This window comes from Pezoporus occidentalis, unplaced genomic scaffold (assembly GCF_034315485.1).
Source record: "Pezoporus occidentalis ecotype Australia unplaced genomic scaffold, CSIRO_AGI_Poc_V1 ctg12, whole genome shotgun sequence".
In the NCBI taxonomy this organism is placed as follows: domain Eukaryota; kingdom Metazoa; phylum Chordata; class Aves; order Psittaciformes; family Psittacidae; genus Pezoporus; species Pezoporus occidentalis.
This window is the reverse complement of record NW_026912994.1, coordinates 5,707,856-5,729,758: the sequence shown is the minus strand read 5'-3', so window position 1 is coordinate 5,729,758 and position 21,903 is coordinate 5,707,856. Positions and strand designations below refer to the sequence as shown.

At 41.5% G+C, this 21,903-nt stretch overlaps 1 protein-coding gene across 13 annotated transcripts in view; it reads left to right on the top strand.

The window, feature by feature from the left end:
- The window catches only part of KALRN (kalirin RhoGEF kinase), a 520,424-nt gene that overhangs the window by 397,504 nt on the left and 101,017 nt on the right, over positions 1-21,903 (top strand). For 12 of the 13 annotated variants that reach the window (XM_062607041.1, XM_062607047.1, XM_062607043.1 and 9 more), the window contains 2 exons: positions 19,557-19,586; positions 21,146-21,392. In XM_062607041.1, coding sequence (XP_062463025.1) covers positions 19,557-19,586; positions 21,146-21,392 — 277 coding nt within the window. The remainder of the gene's footprint in view (positions 1-19,556; positions 19,587-21,145; positions 21,393-21,903) is intronic. The other variant, XM_062607044.1, reaches the window with a different exon arrangement.

The window sequence follows — 21,903 nt, the reverse complement described above, 5'->3', positions numbered from 1 at the left end:
AAAAAGAACAGGAAGAAGGAGGACAGTAAATAATGAGTTGCTCAGTTACACAGAAATGCCAAGAAGATGTGAATTTAAGTAAAGGAGAACTAGCAGAAGGAGGAGAAGGTATCAGGTCAGTCTCTTATATTAGTGGATAAATTCAGCATGTTTCAGAAAAATGGGCAATGGGAAGAAGTAATACTGTGACTTTCTGGTTGGTTCTGTAGACTTGAACAGTAACATGCCTGTTTCGTCTGAGATTACCTGTAAAATGGAAAGCGCAGGCTATTTTTGACAGCCCTTTGGGCTGACCACCATGGTTGGTATTTTGCAGAGATCAGAAATACTCTCAGGCAGTGTGACTGATTATCAAGAGGTGTAAATGAGGAATCATGCCTAGACAACAAAAGGTGAGGAAAAGGAGAATGGGAATAAATCCTAGAGATGGGGAAAAGAGCAGGGAGTGGAACAGCCCCAAGCAGTGTATGGGAGTCCTTCATAAAACAGAGGAGTGGGCAAAGCCCCACCATGTCCACAGTCCTCTGAGAACTGGCTGTGCCAAGGTGGCCAAATGGGTCTTGTTTGTCTGAGGGGAGCCCCAGTGAGAGCAACCCATGGCATGGGATCCATTGTGACTTGATTGGCTGGCTGCAGCTGAAAAGGAATTTGACACCATCCAAAGGTGCTGGGAAGCCTGTTGGCTGTTTCCTTCTCTAGAAATGAGATGGTATCACTTAAAGATACCTTTAGTGCTGTTGTGCTAATGTATCTCACAGAAGAGTAGGAGAAATGCTGGAATAGTGTCTTTTGGAGTAGGCTTATTGCAAGTAAATTACAGACCAGGACTAATGAATGCATTTGATAGCAGAGCTTTTGATTTTACAACACATTCATAACACCTTGGAGCACTTAGTACCTTGTTAACCCAATTAGCATATGCTAAAACTGCCAAAGCAATCTGAACAGCTATTAATCACATGCCAAACTGTCCAAGATCATGCTTTGTTATTACTGCAGAGGCAGCTAAGAGTAGATTGGGAACGAAGCATCTTTAAATGTCTAAATGCACAGACAAGTGATTACAGTAAAGCCAAAGAATACTAAATCAGAAACTGAGACAATAAAGCAAACCATCATACCATAGACTGTCTTGCCTCATAGGCAGTAGAAGAGCTATAGTAGTGTGGAAGTGGAAGTACCTTATCCTGAAGCTGTAAGAGTCCTACACGATTTGTGCTGAGCAATCACTGATAGTACTGTTCCATCCTGAGGGCTGTGCAGGTTGTTTCTAGCATGTTGCAGAAAAAGGAAGCATTAGCGAAACATGACTGCAATGTGCAAGCAAACAGACGTGGACTTAAGTAATTGTATTGAGCAACTTCAGACTGTACACATGGTGAGTCATTTTCAGTCTCTAGGGTTCAGGGCTAACATTGAAGTACAGTTCAGCTGTCAGGCACAAGTGATCCTTTACCTCTGTTGCAATACAGCTTTTAAAGGTGTTAGTGTGGTGGGACCATTTGCTCCTGTTCAGAAGGAATGGGACAAGGGATCTGTGTCACAAATATGCTGCATTAGCATGTCCATTAGGGAGTTGCTTTCCAGTTTCTGTTCCAGTTCCCATAGCAGAGTCTCATCTGCTAGAAGAGTTGTCTCACCTGCAGTAGTCAGAACTGCTGTGGTTTCTAGTGACATAGTAATGGGTATCTGTGTTCCTGCATGAGATATAAATAATACAAAGAATCCTGAGAAACCTTCAGAAAATGCATTTGACCTAAAAACTGAAAAACAGCAAGAGGATTCGTAAATGTCAGATCATTCTGTTTTGTCTGTGAACTGATGGAGAGATTACTGTTCTCAAAATCTGCTATGTCTCATTTTTAGTTACAACTGGATTGCAAACCTGGTATATATAATGGAATAACAATGAAACTACAAATAAAGAGCATGAGTTAACGATGGATTAAATCCAGCTCATGTAAGCAATGCCAGTTAGCACCTGTTTATAGATAATAAAATTAAACTAGCTTGGTACTTTTTAATGAGGTTATAATTCAGCTAATAGAGGAAATAGTGTCTCAGGGATAGACTTTTGTGGGCAGTTGATTTGGACCACATGATATTTTTACTAACAAAGGAGAACAATAGAAAATAAACATGGCATGTATTAAATGAATCAAAACCAGGCTAGTTGACAGGTATAGATATAAATAGAATTATTATAGGGCAGGCAGGTTTGTAGAGAAATCCTGAAGGGATTTGTCCTTACCCATGTGATAGGAGAAAGTTTTAAACTTAATTTTCTAAGGAAATCAGGTTTTCTTTCATGGTTTCCACATCTGTTTGTGCTTTGCTCTCTAATAACTTTTGTACCCATTGGACAAATTTCCAGCAAATTGACAGAAGCTTCTGATCTTAAAAATAATTTCTATGGAGATCAGCATAAAAGGTAGGGAGAGAGACCCAGAAGCTGATCTAATTAAGAGAAATGCAGTATGAGCATATGTATTTATGGAAGCACACATTACTAGAGAATCCACATGCATAGATGCTTGACCCTCAGGAAAAGCTGAGAGACTGACCACACAGCCCAGATCTGTGGGGAGCTAGCCTACACTGGTTCTGCTGCATGAGGACCCCTAGTTATCTGTGAGAAGCTGGAAAAGATGAAAATGTGCCAGTAATGTCTGCAGCGGGGTGAGCGGTCAGGAGCAAAACAAACAGCCTGCTAATCCAGATAGTTTGGTAAGTTTGCTGTAGGCAAACCGGACCAGCCCTAATACGTGAAGATCTATAGAGGGAAGAGTATCAGCCACTCTGTTAAGCACAGGGGGTAACAATGGAAGACTTGTGATTTTACAAAGCTGTGGTGGTGTTTGCCATGCTAGAAATGTGCTAACCCAAGCTGCATGTTTCTTGCAAAAAAAAAAAAACATTAAAAAAAAAACACAAAAAACATTAGTTCAAATGCAAGCCTGTATTCTATCTCATGAAAATATGACTGACACTATCCCTGTTTTGTAGACACAGAAGGGAAATAAGAGAGTGAAGGGGTCCAAGGTAAACACAGGACAAGAACCAGAGTTGGAGTTAAAACCAAGAACATCTAGGTCCCAAGCAGTGGCCTTCTGTTAGGTTATTTTAGCTTCCGTATCTGTGTATTCCCGTCTTTAACCAGCAAAACAAACCATGTGAGCATAAAACAAAGCACCTTCCTTATATGAAAGTTCATAACAGTTTTGGGGCACTCAGCACTCTTGAGACACAATTATGCAGTGCTCTGTTGCTAACTCTTTAAGATTTTAATCATTTTGGGAGCACATATTTAACAGGATATACAAGAGCAACAGGATAACAATAACAATAAAGTTGTGTTGTATTCTTGGTATAAACTTTTTGGTTTGGGGTTTACAATTTATGTGCTCTGAAACTGGATTATTGCCTCATAAAACAATGCAGCAGCCTTTTCTCATTTAGTTAGCCATCCATTTTTATTAGGCTGCTCTATAGAATGCCTGCAATAGTATTGTAAAGGTGCAGAAGTCTCATTATTTCACAACAAGCAGCTAGCCAAGACCATTATTATTTTTACAACAACTGGGCTTGCTATTGAAATATAGTTTTGATTATAACCTTTTTTTTCCCTCCTCCCTCTTTCTCTTTACCAAAAGCAGAGATGTGCAGTTGTTGCTTTTCAGACTGCTTTTCTACTGCCCCACAAACATCATTTTCAGTGAAATGGATGGATTATAATGGGGGGGGTATAATGGGAACAGATCAGTGATAATGCATTACAGGAATACAGCCGTCCTTGAGAGATCTTATAAAAACGTCCAGTCTTCCTAAGCTTTAAAATCTGCAGTTTGGACAGCCTATAGCTCTACTATGGAATCTAGTTCTGAATTTTTCCCTCACAGTTCTTTGATGCTCAATTATTGTTTGGGTTCTGCCCTCCCTGTCACGTTGCCATGCCAACTCCTTGCATAAAATGCAGGATTCAGGCAATAACAGCCGCTGCTTTGGAGCAGGCTCCAGGCTCGTAAAACTTGAAATTTTTGCTCAGAGAGATTACTGAAGATTAATGACTGTGCTCCGAACACCAGGGAGCACATTTCTGAAAATCATGGTAATTAAATAAAAAATACATGCAGGCGATGTGTTCTCTGAGTCAGGAGTGTTAACAACACCTGCTGGGAGTGTTGGAGTTGCTGTAACTCGGTAGTAAAACATTGGTGAGTATTATATAGTTTCTTTATGCTAAATAGCTACAGTGTTTAATTGGCTGTGGTGGTTTCCCTTTGCCTGTTCTCTGGTTCTAAATGGAACATATTGACCTGGGCTTGCCCCTGGGGCTGGAGCAGGTTGTCTTCTGGGCTGGTGCTGTGGGCCGTGCTCATTCAGCCTAACGGCCCCGCTGATGAGACCAGTGCTCTGTTTCCTGCCACCAGCCTCTCATGATTTCATGGGTGCATTACTGGTCATAAGGAAGATGAATACAGAGCTGCAAATTGCTTGAGCTGAATCATAAAACAGGACTTGTTTCATGAGCCCATTAAGCACATGCCCCTGATGTTAAGCATATGCTGTGCTCTACTCAACAGGAATAGAGTTAGCACTGCCTTGAGGTTAAGTCTATGTTTTTAAGTCCTGCAGTAGTTTGAAGGTCTTCAAAGTTGTGAACCTCACTGGGACAATGAATTAAATACACTGATTATATTTGCAAAAGTGTTAGCTATTTTCATATTCAGTAATAGCATCTTTACTATTACATGCCACATTAGGTGTAACCAGCTGTCACACAGCAGGATTTAAAATGATCTTAACAGGAGTCAAAGAAAGGCGTTTTGTCTTCCCCAAAGACAGCAGTACGCAGTTGGTTTGGAGTTTGCCTCTCTGAAGGTGAGCAGCATTCCTCAGGGTAGGTTCCAAAATTACATCTGTTCAAGAGCAGTATGTTAAAATGTTATGTTACTAAAATCAGAAGAAACGTGTACTAGGAAAGGCCTAGCTTAGCAAAAAAAATCTCCTGTATTCTAAGGGGATAAAAATATTAACTCAAACCAGATGCATAAAGGCTAGGGGCATCTTTGTTCACTACAGCAGACCTTTCAAAATGTGCTTCAAATCAGGGCTGTCTGCTGCATCAGAACTCTGCTTGTGCCCATCGAGAAACCTGTAAGTACGAAGAATTCTCAAAAAATTCAGAAAGTGTCCATGATGCCAAGCAAAGAAGAAATATATGTCATCTGAAAGGGAACAATAATTCATTTTGAGATCTAAACCTATATTTAAGCTAGCTATTTGTATGTTAACTTCCTCAAATAGAAGCTTAGCCATCTGTTTCAGTTAATTGGTTAGCCTTTGGCTGAAGTTTAATCATTGTAGGAGCAAGAGGTAGTGGAATCAGTAGTCCTGAAGGGTTCTCAGGAACTAATCCCATGAGACTGAATTTAGTGTCAAGCCTCAGTCCTTAAATAAAGGGTGAATTTGCATTACTGAACAGGGTAAAATCCCTGCCAGGACCAGCATGGCAGTAAGTCTGTAGGAAAACATACTTTGTTGCTCCTTGAAGACTCTTTGGTTTTGTTTCCATATCCAGGACATAATCCTCTTTGAGGACTACTAGGTTCCAGTGAGAATAGTAATGATAATAATAACTAAATTTGGACCTGCAAATTTGCCAGCCTGGTGTTCATGGCTGACCTAGTCTGGCCTTCTCCTGCTCCTGGTGGGCTGTAGACCTGGGTTAAATTGTAATGAAAACCTAAGCAGCGTTCGAGCAGCTGGGTCAGCCTTTTCCTTTGGGGTTATTTCATGTCAGTTGCTGCAGATCAGTTTTGTAGTGTGTGGGTGCATGCGCACAAAAATTTAGCTTCCTCAATATTTATAGAATATAAAGCAGTCCTCCCAGTTTAAGGCTAGGATGAATGTTTCTGTCACATTAGGAAGGCAACCCTATTTTATTCTGCAGCTGCTATTTAAACATGACGAGATCTCTTTCTAATCTTAGGCAAAGTTCAAAATGAGATGTTTCAAACATCTGCAAACTATTACTGGCCATGCCTGCTAGTGGAGGTAGTAAATCATAGCCAAGAAGAGAATCAAATGTCTCAATAGTGTTTTTGTTCATTGCGTCAAAGTTTGTTCTCTTTCAGTGTTATCTGTTCTCTTTTTTAGTGCGGTAGTCATCGCCCCTGCAAAGAAGAATGTGTTGTGGGTGAGGTGGGTGGGATCGCAGTGGGATGAAGGTGACACCCTTTATTTTAAGTTAGGGGAAAACCAGCAAACACCGTGGCTTCTCTTTTCCAGAGCAGGGGGAAATCTAAATCAATCACAAAAGCACACCCTCTGTGCTTTGTGCCAAAAACAAGATGGGTGGTTCTACCAGAATATGGGCGAGAGGGCATTTCATTTTCCTCCAAAGGGGAGATAACAGATCAGCTTTCTCGTTTGTCATGGAAACCTTTTGTCAACCCAGTAACAATGACGTCAAGGTGGCAGCGGCACAGTGACAGGGTTAGTTAATGTAGCACACACCTGTTGAACTGCCAGAGGGGAAGGTATGTTGGCTTTTACATTTTCCATCCCTGATTCTCAACAGCTTTGGGTGAAGGTTTAGAAAGTGTTATTCAAGTCCCAGGGCAGTTTTCCTGAGCTGTAGCAGATTCATACTGTGAGCAGGTGGTGCTGGAGCTTTCACTTGCAAAGAAATCCAGCTAAGAAGCATTAGCTCATGAAATGCCATTCTATAAACCATCCTATTTGGGGTATTCTTTTGGAGGGTGGTGAAAGCAGACTTGTGCCTCAAAAGAAGGGTGCCAAATTCCTTCAGTGTATTTGCTTTGCTTGAGATTAAAGGTTTTGCTAGGGATTACCAAAGGGACTTTTTAGAAACACTTCTGTAAAAAGGGAAAATCAAACCTATATTCCTTACACCACTTCTGTAGCTGTAGATATGCAGCAGTAAGCTGTAGCCTGTTTTGGGAATGACTATTTTCCCACCATTTTTTTACTGTTAGCTTTTGTGTTTAGTGTTGTTGACTGGCTACTTTTTATTTTTGCAAAATTACATTAGATCAACCTTTCACTTCATTCAGTGTTGTTTTTGTGACTGCCTTCCCATTTTTAGTAATTAAAAAATACTTTAAGAATTCCTTTAAAATTAAGCTTACTTTTTTTCACAAGAAAAAATGTGTTAGCAGGGGAAGCAGTTAATTTTTGTTGGAATGTTCATGTTTACTAGCAAAATCATAGATGATGTGTTTGCAGAAGACTGAATCATTTAAAAAATTGCACTGTGTCAATAGCTGATTCAGTTTTTGTTACCATGGCTAAAACATGAATTTACATTAGTTGTATTTCTTGTCTGTGATAATTCATTAATTCAAATAAATTAAAGTGATCCCTTGTTACTGCTAAACGATATGCATGAAACTTAATATTTCCTATCATATAGTTTATAAAAGCAGAAGAAAAGCCCATGACGTGGATTATGATGCCAATTATATTGGGTTGCAAAGTGGAATTAAAGCTGAGAAAAGAATGGCATAAAATGACATATGGTGATCAAAAAAAGGAAAATGGAGTCAGCCTATGTAAATGACATTACTACACAAACACCCACCAAATGTGTGTAGTGGAGCAAGTGAGTTGTAGAAATCTTTGCAAGAGAGAACTATCTGGGAATGTAATTTTCCAAATAGCCAATGAATTAAGATAACTGGTCAGCTCATAATCCAGGGCATCCTAATAGGGACAGATGATGTTAAATGGCTGGCAGGTTTCAGGGAGGTAGAAAAAGTAAAATTAGGTGATAAACATTTTGTATTCCATAGAAGATGAAACTGACCTTAATGCGAAAGAAATAAGATTTAGCTACATTAGTACTGTTGCCATTGTGGGGAGTATGTGTAAATAATCTGGAAGTATCTATGAGGAACTATAATTCTCTTCAGCTTCAGCTTGGAAAACACTGTAAACTCCTCTACATTATTTTTAAACCCATTACTGGTAATTTCAGACTGACAGAAAGATCTTTCATGTGATCTAAAGTCACCATAGCATAATATAATTTTATTTGGGACTTTGAGGCTGGAGGACAAGAAAAAGACTTTATAGACAGTCTTGAAATACGACTCAAAGTTCTTACTACCACCGGTAGGGAAGCTGAGACATGACAAAATCTGAGGTCTAGTTTGGAAGGTGTTCCTTTTCTCTTCATCACCCCATATCCATGAGATGTGACTGTGGTCTCTATAATGAAGTTTCCATGTGCTTGATGTAACACAGAGAAAATAGAGACAGGGAAGTGGAGCTAAGTCACTTATTTCTCAGTGACCCACATCCCCCTTTCTAGAAATAAAATAGCATCCCACCATGTAAGATACTGCAGAATCATGTGATCAAATGATTTCACTGAATACTTAAATGCTTCTTCATTTTTATGGACTACTTCTTGTTTTGTCCTGATTGCAAGTATTCACATCAGTCCTGACTCACAAAAGAACACAATTTACAATTTAAGTCCTATTGATTTTTACTGAGCTTGTGCATACGTGTGGGTGTTTTCCTGAATTAGACCTGTAGTTTGTGCCTCTTGCATCAAATTCTTTGAATTCAGGGAGGAGCATGAAAGAGACATTTGTCAGAATAATGAAAGCTCCATTTGCCCCTCTAATTTTCTTTAAAGCTTTTTGTGCCAAACTATCTCTTTAAATTCTTCATTCTGGGGATTTTTCTGAAAAGAAGAAAAACTTTGGCAAAAAAAAGCACCCCATATTTTCCTGATTTTTTTTTCTGTCACTGCCTTTTTAAAGCCCTTCTAGCTAGAAAGTGGATAGAAAAGTTGAATTAGTGCAACAGAATTTATTAAGGGAGCATAATCTGACTGGAAAAGGAGATATTCAGCCAACAAAGTGCTCCTTTTGGATATTCAGTTTAAGTAGGTGTGATAATATGATGTTAATAGCATGCAAACACAAGGATGGCAGGCAGGCTGTGGATGTTGCAAGTAATAATAAATGGAGTTTAAGAGAGTGCAGCAAAGTTTAATAATTTCCACTTTCATTTTAGATTTCTCAGTTATGCAGTTTGAGAAATTAATTTACTCAAAATGAATTAGGTTTTTTATTGGAATTGTTCTGTTTTGTTACAAGTGCTGATCAACAGTAAGGGCTGTTTGTTGACATAGCTAGTTGCCACTGCTGGTATACACCATCTTATTTTGTTCAACCCCAGGCCCCTGTTTTGTCATCTGTCCTGCCCCAGTTCTGACAAAGCCCTATACTTTTCCAGTGCCTCTGTCCCTCCATGCATGGGCTCCCATTGTCCCTCATCTACAGTTAGGATGGCACAAAATTCTTTGCTATTCCGGCTGAAACAAAGCAAGTCAGATTAATTGTCAGATCCACTGGATTCACTGTCCTTCTGCAAAAGAATTTCTTACACAGTTTATTTCCCAGTTACTAGCAAAAGAAGCAGATGTAGCTCCCCTGAGCACAGAGCTTTGTATTTACCAATTAAGCATAAGATAGAGATTTCACCTAGTATTTTCAAAAGAAACCCAAAGGAAGTAAATTCTTAATTCACACTGAACTTTACTGTCTTCAGGCTCTATCCCTTCTCTGTGAATCTGAAATCCAGCAATAGCTCTCTAATTGAGCTGCCCTGAACATGATCTCCATGTGGCTATAGAGACACATTGGATATGGTAATGTCAAACATTAAGTATACTTGGAGTTCATGCTGAAAATTTTACACTCAGCTACCAAAATATATTGTTTATCCTGGACACTGTTGCGTTTCATGTTGTCAAATACCCCGAGGATGTCTTAAGCTTAGTTCATATCTCCCTTGTCTGCATGTGTTGTGTGTAAAAGAGAAATGTGGTTTTGGGGTACAAAAGGGCACACGCATAAGTGTTGTGGATAAACATAGGCATCTATGAAAATTGAGGCCTCTATTAAATGAACTGAGTCTAGCAAGAACAAAAATGGGCATATTTGTTCAGGATCTTTTTACATGTAATAGTGATTGCATAGGCCAGAGTGTTTTATCTCAAGCGCCTCCAGTAAAAATAACTAGGCAGGAGCTGGGAATGTGCTTATCAATAGACCTTATTATTCTGCCCGTCCTTTGATAAATGAACACAGAAAGTTCTTTCAGGCTTCTCTCAATCTTCTATTTGTTTCTGCTGGACTTCATTGGTCCGTATTTAGCCATATCTGATAATGTGACGTGACAGCAAATGTAAATGGTAAAGTCAATGAGCATTGAAACAAAGCAAGTCAGATTAACTATCAGACTCTTTGGATTTATATTCTTGTTTGAAATAGAATTTATTACCTCGTTAGAAACTAAACCAAAACACACACACAAAGCGCGTGCAACCATTTTTTGTTATAGTAGTTAAAGAAGTAAATTTTATGGGAGGAGGGTCCTCTGGACATGCTCCAGCCAACTCTATCAAACAGAGAGGCCAAGAATGATAAAATCCAAAATGTGCAGCTGCTGGTTCCTTTGGGAGTCACATTACAGTAGTACAAGCAACAGTCTTTCATTTTAAAAAGGGAAGCATGCAACTGCAGCCAAAGGCCTTTCAATGCTATTTTAGGTAAGCTGATCTGCATAAAGGCCATTGTAATCTCCTGTGCTGCTCAGGTTTTAGGCGATATTTTCATTTCATAATGCCGTTTCTGTGAAAACATCTGCTTAGACGTGCCAGGCTCGATTGGGCACCCTGTTACATCACTTGGCAAATGAGGTCATGTCAAGTAAATAGCGGTATTATGGAGAGGAGAAAGAAAGCCCCAGGATTTAACTGCTAGGACTCAAGCTGTGACCCATCGTGATGGCTGAAGATCATGCAGCAATGCTGAAAAGGATCAGTGGGTGCAGTGGACAAGGCGAGCTATAGGAAGGACTCATAAGTAATCATCTCCCTCAAGTTCCCTTTTCCGCAGGGCCACACTAACAGAGGGTATGGGCATGCAACAGTTTTGCAGACTCTCCTGCTCCAGGTGGGCATTGCTTCAAGTAGAGTTTACCCATGCAGCCTATCTGCAGCAATGTATGGGTTTTATATGGTGATTAATGGGAACACTGAGTAAGAGACTTATATATAACAGCCAGTAAACTGCAGGCCTTAGAGAAAGCAGCTTGAGGGAGAGAGAGACCGGTCTGTGGGGTTGCCTGCCTTCTTCCAACTGCTATCATGCTAGCTGCAATCACCTCGTCCAAACAGCATCTGGAGTTTATGTTGCAGCCCAAGCCTCTTAAAGTGTGCTCTAAATTTACCAGAAACATTATCACTCTCAGCTGGTGAAAAATCATGGACAATGCTGGGTGCAATAGAAATAGGCACTAGACACCCAGGCTGTGCTGAGCCCAGCCATGTGCCCAGTGCAGTGCTGGTGCAGGGCAGTACCCTCAACCATTACACGTTCTTTCAGCCTGAAGCCTGCCTGGCACGCAGTGCTGTCTAACAATCATGTCAGCAACGTGCCTGGGTTTTTCTAGTATGCCCTAAATCCCCCTGAAAATTCCCGCTCTGCATTATGACACATACAAGAGGAAAGTTAGCAGGAAAAGTGCCAGCTGGTACCAGGTCTTCCTTCAAGTGAGTAGTGTTGAAGATGAACACTACTCACTGTCATCATTAGTCCTAATGAATTTTCTGTCATCTCAAACCTGCATTTCCCTTTATGTTCTGTTAGACCAACCTACTACTGAAAATCATTAAAAGTAACTTATCCAAATCCACCTTTGAGTTAATTTTGGGCCTAAGGCTCTGATTTATAGTAATGGGACCTAGGGACCACCAATAAAAAGAAAAATAGCAGCTATTATATCTGTAAAAAGGAAATTACTTGGAAAAGGAGAGGGATGCCAAGCTAGCCTCTCCAGCAATGGCAAAGGGGAATGAGACTTACAGGACCATATGGCTTAGACATTGTTTGAATAATCTCTCCCAATTAAGAACAAAGCCAGTTTTATATAAAACATCTGTTCTGTGAATTCAACAATTTGGGCAAAAACATCAGGGGATACTTTAAATCCTTCATCATGTTTTTGGTTTCTCTGTTCTGATTCTTAGCCATTTTGAGGAGCTAATACCCCTGAAGGAGGAGTGTTGTGGTTTCCTATGATGCTACCAAACATCAGTGCAGGCTTTTCCATTTCTGTATGCTGGGCTCCTCGTCCACGATGCCTTCATAGGTACAGCCTTCACTTTTAAGGTCTGTACATATTAGGAAAGTCCAGATACCTGAGGCAGGTCTGTGAAGATCAGCAGAGGATCTGCAATGAATGGGCATCACTGGAGCTGGGCTGCGCTGAGGCACGGGAAGGTGGATCCTCCCATCAGCTCTGTCTGCTGCTCATAACAGTGCTGGGAGCTGAGCATGGCTGTCCACTGGGGAGGGTATCTGTCTAATGTAATCAGGCTTAGGTATATCTAAAACACAGCGGTAGTTAGCCACTAAATTCTGGTTGCTGCATACTTGCAGAGGTGAAGTAGAGAGTATAAGATTATCCCTTCTGTGCCTTCAAGAACTCGCTTCTTCCAACAGTACTGTAGCAAGATAACATAGCTTCAAAGCAATCTGCAACTGCTTGTGTTGAAAATTTTTGCTTTCTGTTTGACAAAGGGGGGGAAATCTGTTGCTGGTATTGTTTCAAATTATATAACTTCTCATAACTGCATTAGAAATGTAACTGTGCAGACAGCAAAATACCTGTCTATAATAATTATCTAGATCTAAAAGGAAATACAATCTGAGAATATATATATTGAGCAAATCTGATCCAGTGTACAAACTAAGATCTCCTTAGTTCTAAAGCATCTGCAGGGTGATCTTATTGTGCTTTTCCTCTGAGTATCATGTGCTTCCTTCCCAAGAGGGCGTCAGTCTGAGGTCTCTCCTCTGGTTATTTTGAGCTGTTGTTCTTCAGGTAATTGTTTTTATTTTGGTGTAATTTAAAAGCAGGGGTGGCTAATCAGGGGCCTGTAGATCCTCGTCATTCCCCGATGTCGATATCAGAAAGCTGTAGGTTCTGTGATAGCAACCAAATAGTGGAGGTTGTACTCATCTGGGAACACTATCTGAGGAGGGAACAAGGCTGCAGGAAGATTTTTGATTCTTCCCTTCTCAAAACTCTGGCCACACAGAATGCCCTGGTTAGATAAAGACAGATGTGCACATCGCCCACACTTTGCAAGGGCTCATGTGCTTGTCCTTTTTCTTTCTAAAGCTTCTGTTGGACTTGAATTCTCCTTCTTCAGTGGTACCAGGTATGTGATGCAGACAGATGAGTTTCTATTTTTATTTCTGTTTAGAACTCATCAGCTGTGTAGACTTTTGTGCACACTTCACCTGTGCTGTTTGTACCTGAAGATCTTCCACAAAGTTCCTGGCCAGAATACATGATTCTGTGTACTTGCTAGCAATGTCTTGGGAGTTAATGTTTGGTGGATCATCTGTTGACTGAAACCCTCGACCTCCCAGGTCAAGACTGTCTGCTTTGCTCAGACCGTGCTGGACATACGAAAGAAAGCAACTAGTCAGTACTCCCTGATTCCAACCTATTCTTGTGCTTTTATTAACCCTGGGTACGTTTAGAACACCTTGTGGCTGTGAAAGGCAGCAGGCAGAGGTTTACATTGGAGGGTTTCATCTGTGTGCCTTTCTCACCCTCTGCAACAGTGTCAGGAAAGGGTTTTGGAGCCAGTTGTGCTGGCTCTGTGTCGCTGAGGAAACACAGATGATATCTGCTCCATTTTGTGGTTCTCCAGGGAAGGGAAAGGAATGGAATTTGGGCAGCAGCTCTCTGACACAAATGCCATGAGGAAACCTTCAATCTTACAGGATCAGAAACCAACTGCTGTTGTGATTCAATTTGTTGGGTGAAACAAAGTGAGTCTGGTCATCTTTATCTTCAAAAGCATTTTTTATAGTTGGGTGTGCTGTTTAATTTGGGTCGACTTTAGTCTTACTTTCTGGATAAAAGGCTCCAGAAATATTCAGACAGCTCTGTTCAAGCTGTTCTGCAGATGTCAGCAGATGCCAGAGTCCAAAATCCAGCAGAGTTGGGATGTGGTTGTGTAGCAGGGACTCCAGCAAGAGATGCTGGATGGGAAAGGTATGTGCTATTTGAGACCGTAATACCAGATTTCCTTTCCATTAGCATATTTCTATGTCCAACGTGCCATCTCTGCCTCTACTTCCTGCTGTGGAATAACTTACTGTGTCTTGATTTATAGAATGCTGCACCTCCAGATGCCTCTCTTATCTCCTTGCTGAGAAGAGCAAAGACGGTACATTTGGGCTACACCATGTCACCATTATCCTAGCCATGTGTCTGACTAATTGCTTAAATACAAAGAGACCTTCCAGTGAAGCTCAAGCAGTGATCCCCTCTGGTCTGTCAGACAAAACAGAAAGAGTGGGAAGCACCAGTTCCATCTTAATGGAAGATGGGTAGAGGGATCTGAGGACTAAAAAAGGCTCAGAGATGAGTCAGGTATTTACCAAATTTCTGATTCTGAACTCAGTTTGGAGTAATTCTGCTGACCATAATAGGATATTAATGGTTTACCTTATAGCTCCTGAAATAGTCTGTCCCCATACAAACACCGCCATACAGATGCAATGAAGCATCCACCAGAATTGCCAGAGCTCTCAGCTCAGCATCCTTTAGAGCTGCAGAGGCATTAGAGGGAAAAACATGAGTGACTCAGTGTTTGCACTCCAAACAGAGCCTGTTGCAAAGTAAGAAAACTAAAGCAATTCTCTAGTACTGAAATTCCTCAAAGGCTTCTTCTGAATTTGATACCTCTCTCAAAACTCCCAGTAAAAACAAAATCTCTACGAAATTACAGGAATTTTCAGAAAGAACTCTGCAGGAGATGAGATTTCTCATGCCTGTCCCCCAGCTAGAGTGACAGCTCCTGGATCTACTTCAGCACAGACAAAAATCAACATCTAAGCAGTTTTATTCACTTTGTTGAATATCTTGATAAGAATGCAAATCCCATTCTCGCTCCTGCTGCCTCTCTCACCCACTTGAAATAGGCTGTTTATGGTGACTAAATGCTTCTGTCCAAAACTGGCTGTCATCCAAAACCAGATGGGCAGAAAGCCTAAGATCAACAGAAAACTAGCAATTTATATTAGGGACACAGTGCCACACCACACAGAATGCTTTGTTTAAACTAGCAGAGCTCTGTGTCCTAATGAATATATGTAAATAAGCAGCTAGTGTGGATTTCTACAACAGTGTTGGCGTATTTCAAAATACTTAAATACACTGAGAAGTTCTTTTGACCCTGATAGATTCATTTTCCATTGCTGATTCTTTGACTGCAAATCATATGTTGTCTTGAGATTTGTACTGCAGAATAAACAACTTCTTACCTTTCTGAAATATATTGGTTTCTACCTACATCTGCGGATGCTGTGCACTGCTGGTTCTGCTTCTGAACATGATTTTATGATTGAAAAATAGAATGAAGCAGGAATTGGAAGCAGGCTTAAGACCTTAATTATGAAAGGACTAAAACCTTAATTATGGTGCTGTGCCACAGGAGGGAAGACCAAGCACACTGATATTTTGCATCCTTGTAAAAACAGAAAATTGAAATGCCTGCTACATTTGCCAGGGCAGCTGGCATTTATTCACTTATGCTGACACAACCACCACAGTATCACTATTATCCGTTCTTTGCCTCTCAGATCTTGGGTTTATGATTTAGAACCACTGTGAAAGCCATTGTGATTTGCAGTATATACCATTTAGTTACCCATTTAAGAAGTGGCAGAGGAGTCTTTCTTCAGACACCCATCACCCAAATCCCTGCTCACCCTGTTAGAGAACTATTCATTCCCCCTTTCCTTTCAACTAGAGTAGATTTAGTACTACTGAAGATCTATTTTAGAGGAAAGGAAGGCCAGCCTGCGACCTGATAGGTGTTTTTCATCTGCACTATAATGATCAATATGCCTCTGGTGTTCAGCCTTGCTTCCTCTGGCTGCTGCTTTCTGGCTGAAAACTAAACCGATGCAGCAGTGGCCATGCATGCATACTGTGATATAGGAAAGAACATCTCATCGTAATCCTGCACTAACCAGTATCTGCTGGTTCCTGGAGCTGAGCTGGCTCCTGCACTTGGAGCAGCCTGGGTGCCCGTGCAGCAGGATGTGACCATGCCTGGGATCATTTTGGCTGCTTGCACTTCACCTTCCCACAGCTGACAGGCACTCGGTTGAGTGTTCCCAGAAGCAAAAAGGCTCATGTAAGTCATGACAAAACTCATGCACCAGAGTCCATGGCATAACTGACATGAACTGCTCTGATCAATGCTCAGAGGTTTGTGAGCAATGTCCTGTGTTAGAGAGGGGTTTTCAATGGCTGCACGGTTGGGTCCCTGCCTGCACTGGTGGCATAGGGCAGGGCTCCGTTCTAGCTCAGATTTTATACGTTTAGAACATCCTGATGAAAACACATACACACTGAATGCACAGTGATGCTTTCTAGCCCAGGAACAAGTGAACACAGATGATGGGAGATGGTTTGCTGAAGGCAGGCACTGTGGAGACAGGCTGGAGCTCCTGCTAGCTTCCCTCAGGACATATGGCACATTCATCCCAGATTGTTTGGGGCCTTCCTGCTTCCTCATTACATTTTGCTATTTGCTTCTATTTCCTTTTGTTCCTGATTTGAAGGCTGTTGCTTGCTGTGTAATTCATTAGACTTGTCCCTGTGTCAGGTCTTTCAGTTATGCCTTGTGCTCTGCAGAGGCATGTTGCATTGTTACTTTTATTTTTATGTCTCTCCATGATCTTCTTGTGCCATACACAGCTTAGACTGTTGTCTGGGTTTTAAGTGTATCCAGTCAGTGGCTTTAATGGTGGGTTTTATCACAGGAATAATAAAAGTGAACATTACATGTTAAAACATGAAGCCATTTACCTGTGAAGTTCAACTTTAAGGGCATTCTCTATTTTCTTTCTCTTTCCAAATCAAATGCAATATGTGTGAGAAATCAGCAGCCCATCTGTATTCCAATTTGCATGCTCCAATGTAGAGAGAAGCATAATGCACTTCTCTGAGACTGGAGGATTACTCTTTAAGAACAAATGAAGTACTAATAGCTTGAGGGATCACTTCATAGGTGAAAGGATTTCTGTCATCAGGAATCAGATGTATTTGCATTATTCTTCAGTGGCTTACAAATTGTATATGTATTAGTATTATATACCTTTCTAGAGGGTTTATTTTGCTGTGGGTTAATTTATTAAGTAAATGTTCTTTGTGGTGTGGTGATACGTAAGACACAGAAGAGGCATGGCAAATACTTGGAAGTTCTTGGGCAAAAGGAAAGAACTCCTTTTCTGTTCTTTGTGGCTGGCACCTAAAAATGATCTATGGCCCCCCACCTGAGCTATCAGCTTGCACCTACTACCTGCACCTGTAAAAGGGAACCTGCTTAATTCCTCCTGCCAAAGAGGGGTTCTTTCCCTGAAAATGCATGATTTTAGCACTGCCTCCAAACAGCAAGTTGGAGCCTGGAGAAGCCCCGATCCATGTTTCCATCCCGAGAATGTTGGAGGAGCAGGTGGTAGAAATTCATGTGGCTTCTAGGAAGCTGAGGGAGGTTATCTCTCTCCCTCACACATCAAAGGTAGGCTTCTAAAGCCAGTGTGTGTGCGCATCTCTCCTGCTGAGGAAGAGTTTGATCACACTGGGTGCCAAGCAGTTCCTAGAGGGGATGATTGCTTCCAGTTCTCATTATATTAAATCACTATTTTCAATGAATCGGAGAAAATATGAGCTCAGGGATAGATGGTACCTGAGGGTCACGGAGCACACCTGCTTCCTCTGGGATAACGCTTATAGATGTTGCCCCAATCGAAGCATCTGTTTGTACCACAGATGTTGAGTTATTTGAGAGGGGATTGACAAAGGTCTGTGATGAACCAATTTGAGGTCAGCTGCGCCTCAGCCCACAGTGAGGAGGGCAGCACTGCAGGCAGGGAGCAGGGTTCCTAGGCTGATGCTCCCTGGGAAGTGCCTTGTTAGTTTGAAATTGAAAAGCTGCCTTCACTAGGCCTTTTTTCGTGGAATATTTCAGGGCTCTTTCACCTTTCCTCCTTACGCAATAAAAATCAATTATTTTTCAAAAATCAACACAAACCATCTGAAGACTTTTATTTTTCTTTTTATGTTCCCGAACATCCTCTGCCTATATCATTGGAGGTGGTGGGTCTTGGAATCCTGTCTGAACAAGCTTCTTCATGCCCACACACGGCACATCACACTTGGTTATCACAGTATCACAGTATGCTAGAGATTGGAAGGGACCTCGAAAGATCATCTAGTCCAATCCCCCTGCCGGAGCAGGAACACCTAGATAATGTTACACAGGAATGTGTCCAGGCGGGTTTTGAATGTCTCCAGGGAAGGAGACTCCACAACCTCCCTGGGCAGCCTGTTCCAGTGTTCCGTCACCCTCACTGAGAAGAAGTTTCTTCTCAAGTTTAAGTGGAACCTCTTGTGTTCCAGTTTGTACCCATTACCCCTTGTCCTATCATTGTTTGCCACTGAGTAGAGCCTGGCTCCATCCTCGTGACACTCCCCCTTTATATATTTATAGACACTAATAAGGTCACCCCTCAGTCTCCTCTTCTCCAAACTATAGAGACCCAGCTCCCTCAGTCTTTCCTCATAAGGGAGATGCTCCACTCCCTTAATCATCTTTGTTGCCCTGCGCTGGACTCTCTCCAGCAGCTCCCTGTCCTTCTTGAACTGAGGGGCCCAGAACTGGACACAATATTCCAGATGCGGTCTCACTTTAGCATATGGTTAAGCACTTCGAAGGCAAGAGAGTTAATTCTGTATAGCAAATTAGTTTGCTGTGTAATGGCAAACACGGACACCTAGTGGTACTGGAGTGCAGGACACGTAGGTGCTTGAAATACACCTCTGGGAGAGTAGGTACAGAGGGTATTTGTTCACGTTTTCTCCTAAAAGAACAAGAGATAATTATTTTCAGAGAAAATATATATAGCATAATGTGGTGGATAGAAATATTACCTAGCATGGACTAGAAGAAGAATTAGGGGAAATTCATTACATTTGGTAAGATTTGTCAGTATATTTACCAAGAAGCAATCAGTTTTATTCCTGTGTCTTAAATATCTCATACCACAGTAAATCAGATACCATATTGGATCAGAAAGATTTTCTACTCCTCAAATCAGTCCACAGCAAAAAACCCTCAGCAAATATTATAGCAATAACTTATTCTTAGCATACATGTGAATGCTTGTATTCCAGTTATGGGGAGAGTATGTCAGTGTGATGAATGGTGGGTTTGCTGATAAACTGCATAGCTAGGTGATAAACTGATCTCTTGTGCACTTTCATCAATGCACTGAGCTCTTTCTGCCAGGATTAATGCCAGCACTTTGTCTGAATGACCTGGAACAGCTGCCATGGTTTGTTTTGTTTGTGTTTTCTATTTATTTACAAATAATCTTTCAGAGAAATATTTCCTTCTTCTTCCCCAAATCTAGCATTTCGTCTACGGCAGAGACACAGGACAGGTGAGAACCAGTCCTTGTCCACTGATCCCTTTCTGTAATTGTAAATGTCACCCCTGTGAATGGAATTTCTTTCACCCCTGCACTGGACACACAAACCCCTATGCCACTGAGTGGGGAGGCAGGCTGTTTCCACAGGAGTGGGCATTCAGGGCTGTTTGGGCTCAGATGAGGGATTTTGTGATTGTACCAGCTGAAGAGTGAAGTCTGTGGAGATGAGAGTGCTGTCATCAAGGTTTCCCCCATTCAAGCTGATAAATAAATCCCAGTTTCCACAGAGATACTCGGCATCTTACAAAAGTTTTCCCAATTCAGTTGGATTTACAAGTTGTTCCTTTAAAAATATTTTATAATATGCTTGCGTTTAGCCTCATATCCTAAGAAAATGAGATGTATGCTATTACACTGTTTTGAAGCAGCTTATTTACTATTCTTATATTAAAAACTTTTGCATCAGTAAAATAACATCTATCAAACTTGACACTGGAATAAGAACCTCAAAGATTCCTGCATGCTTCAGGGAAGCAGGCAGCACATACAGGAGAAATACTGAAAGGAGGGTCCCTAGTGACAGGCAGACACCAAAAATCCACATTGTAGTGGAACATTAAGAAAGGTTACACACACCAGAAAAAACTTAGATTTGTGCTCACACCTTTTTAGACACCCAAGAATCCAACTCTGAGATCCAAAGCCTGTGAAAAACTAAGCTTTGTTACCTCTGCTGCTTATGCAATCACTGCTTCTGTTTTGTTCTGCTATATGCCGAAGTGCTTATATATCTAGTCTCTGGTTATATAGAGGCTATGATTAAACAGAGACCAGAATTGTTCATCAAGAGGCAGAGCCGGGTGTGGGCTGAAGAAAAGCAGCAGGTTGCCAGTGCTCAGTACGGAAGTAAGATGATACATTTATTCTTAGATACAAATCCTGAGAGTCAGCACATAATCAGTCACTCTGCGTTTATGTATTTACACCTCTGCTTTCCATCAGAGAGAAGCTTTTCTGATCTGCCCCTTCAGGATTCTCTAGTCTCCCAAGAGGTCCCTAAAGCAAGTTTGTGAAGATGAGAGCATGTTTCTTGCCTTGCAAAAGAAAAAACTAAAGTGTAGCTGTTCCCTCACTACTGTGGTAGCATGGGGGAATGAGTCTAACTCATGCTGTAGAGGGGTGAGCTGGGATTTGTCCTGCCACGAGGGACAGCATAGAGGCAGCCTGGGCTATTGCCCGTCTAAGAAGTCACCCCAGAAACTAAAGCAATAAAAAAAAAGCAAGGTTTCTGATGGGCAGTCACAGCTAGAAAACTGACCCGCAGCTAGCATTCAGTACATTACTGGGTGGGTAGCTTTGATATCTCACTTCAGCCCAGCAGAATCAATAAGAAGTAAAGGAAACCAGTGCCACAACATGTTGAACTTTGACAAAAGAAATGATTAACTTGGCTTCTAAGGAACACAAATCCTGTCTTTGCCAGTGTAAATATGATGCAAAGATGATTGCCTTCATCCTACCCTCCCTAACTTCTATTCATGTTCTTTTTTTTCCCTGTTAAACCTGGGCAGTTGTCTGGAGGGTGTGAACTAACGGTGGTGCTTCAGGACTTCACCGCAGGCCACAGCAGTGAGCTCAGCATTCAGGTGGGGCAGACAGTGGAGCTTCTGGAGAGGCCAAGCGAACGGCCAGGCTGGTGTTTGGTCCGGACCACGGAGAGGAGCCCGCCTCAGGAGGGTCTGGTCCCCAGCAGTGCTCTCTGCATTTCCCATTCCCGCAGCAGTGTGGAGATGGATTGCTTCTTCCCTTCAGGAAAAGGTAGGACCCAGTCTGGAGGGTTTAAAACCGTTTTGGATTTCCCCTTTTGTATCATGTAAGTGCAAAGCTGCTTGGGCTGCTCTTGCAGTCAGTGTGGGTAAAAAGCTGTTTAGTCATTAGTGAGTTTTGTTACCAGATCTCTGTGAATGGGCACAGTGCTAGCCTAACTCCATTTCCATGAATCAATGTTTGTACATGTGCGTCTTTTGCTGTGTGGTGGTCATTATTGTCTGGAGATTCTGGATAAAAATAAGACCTTTAAACAACAAAGGGACTGTTTTCAGAGCCTAAAAATCTACAGGGAGGGAAAGTCATGTTGTATACGCCCCAAATTGTGGATATGCTATTTTATGAGTGCCACAATGCACACTAGTGCATGGTCTTTTAGTATATCCCTGTTGCCTGTCTGTTATTGCAAAGGAGTGCAAAGAAGCCACCAGTGAGTACTGGTACACTATTGACATGTGAACTGGAGACATTGTGTGTAATGGCACAGTACAATGGGGAAAGA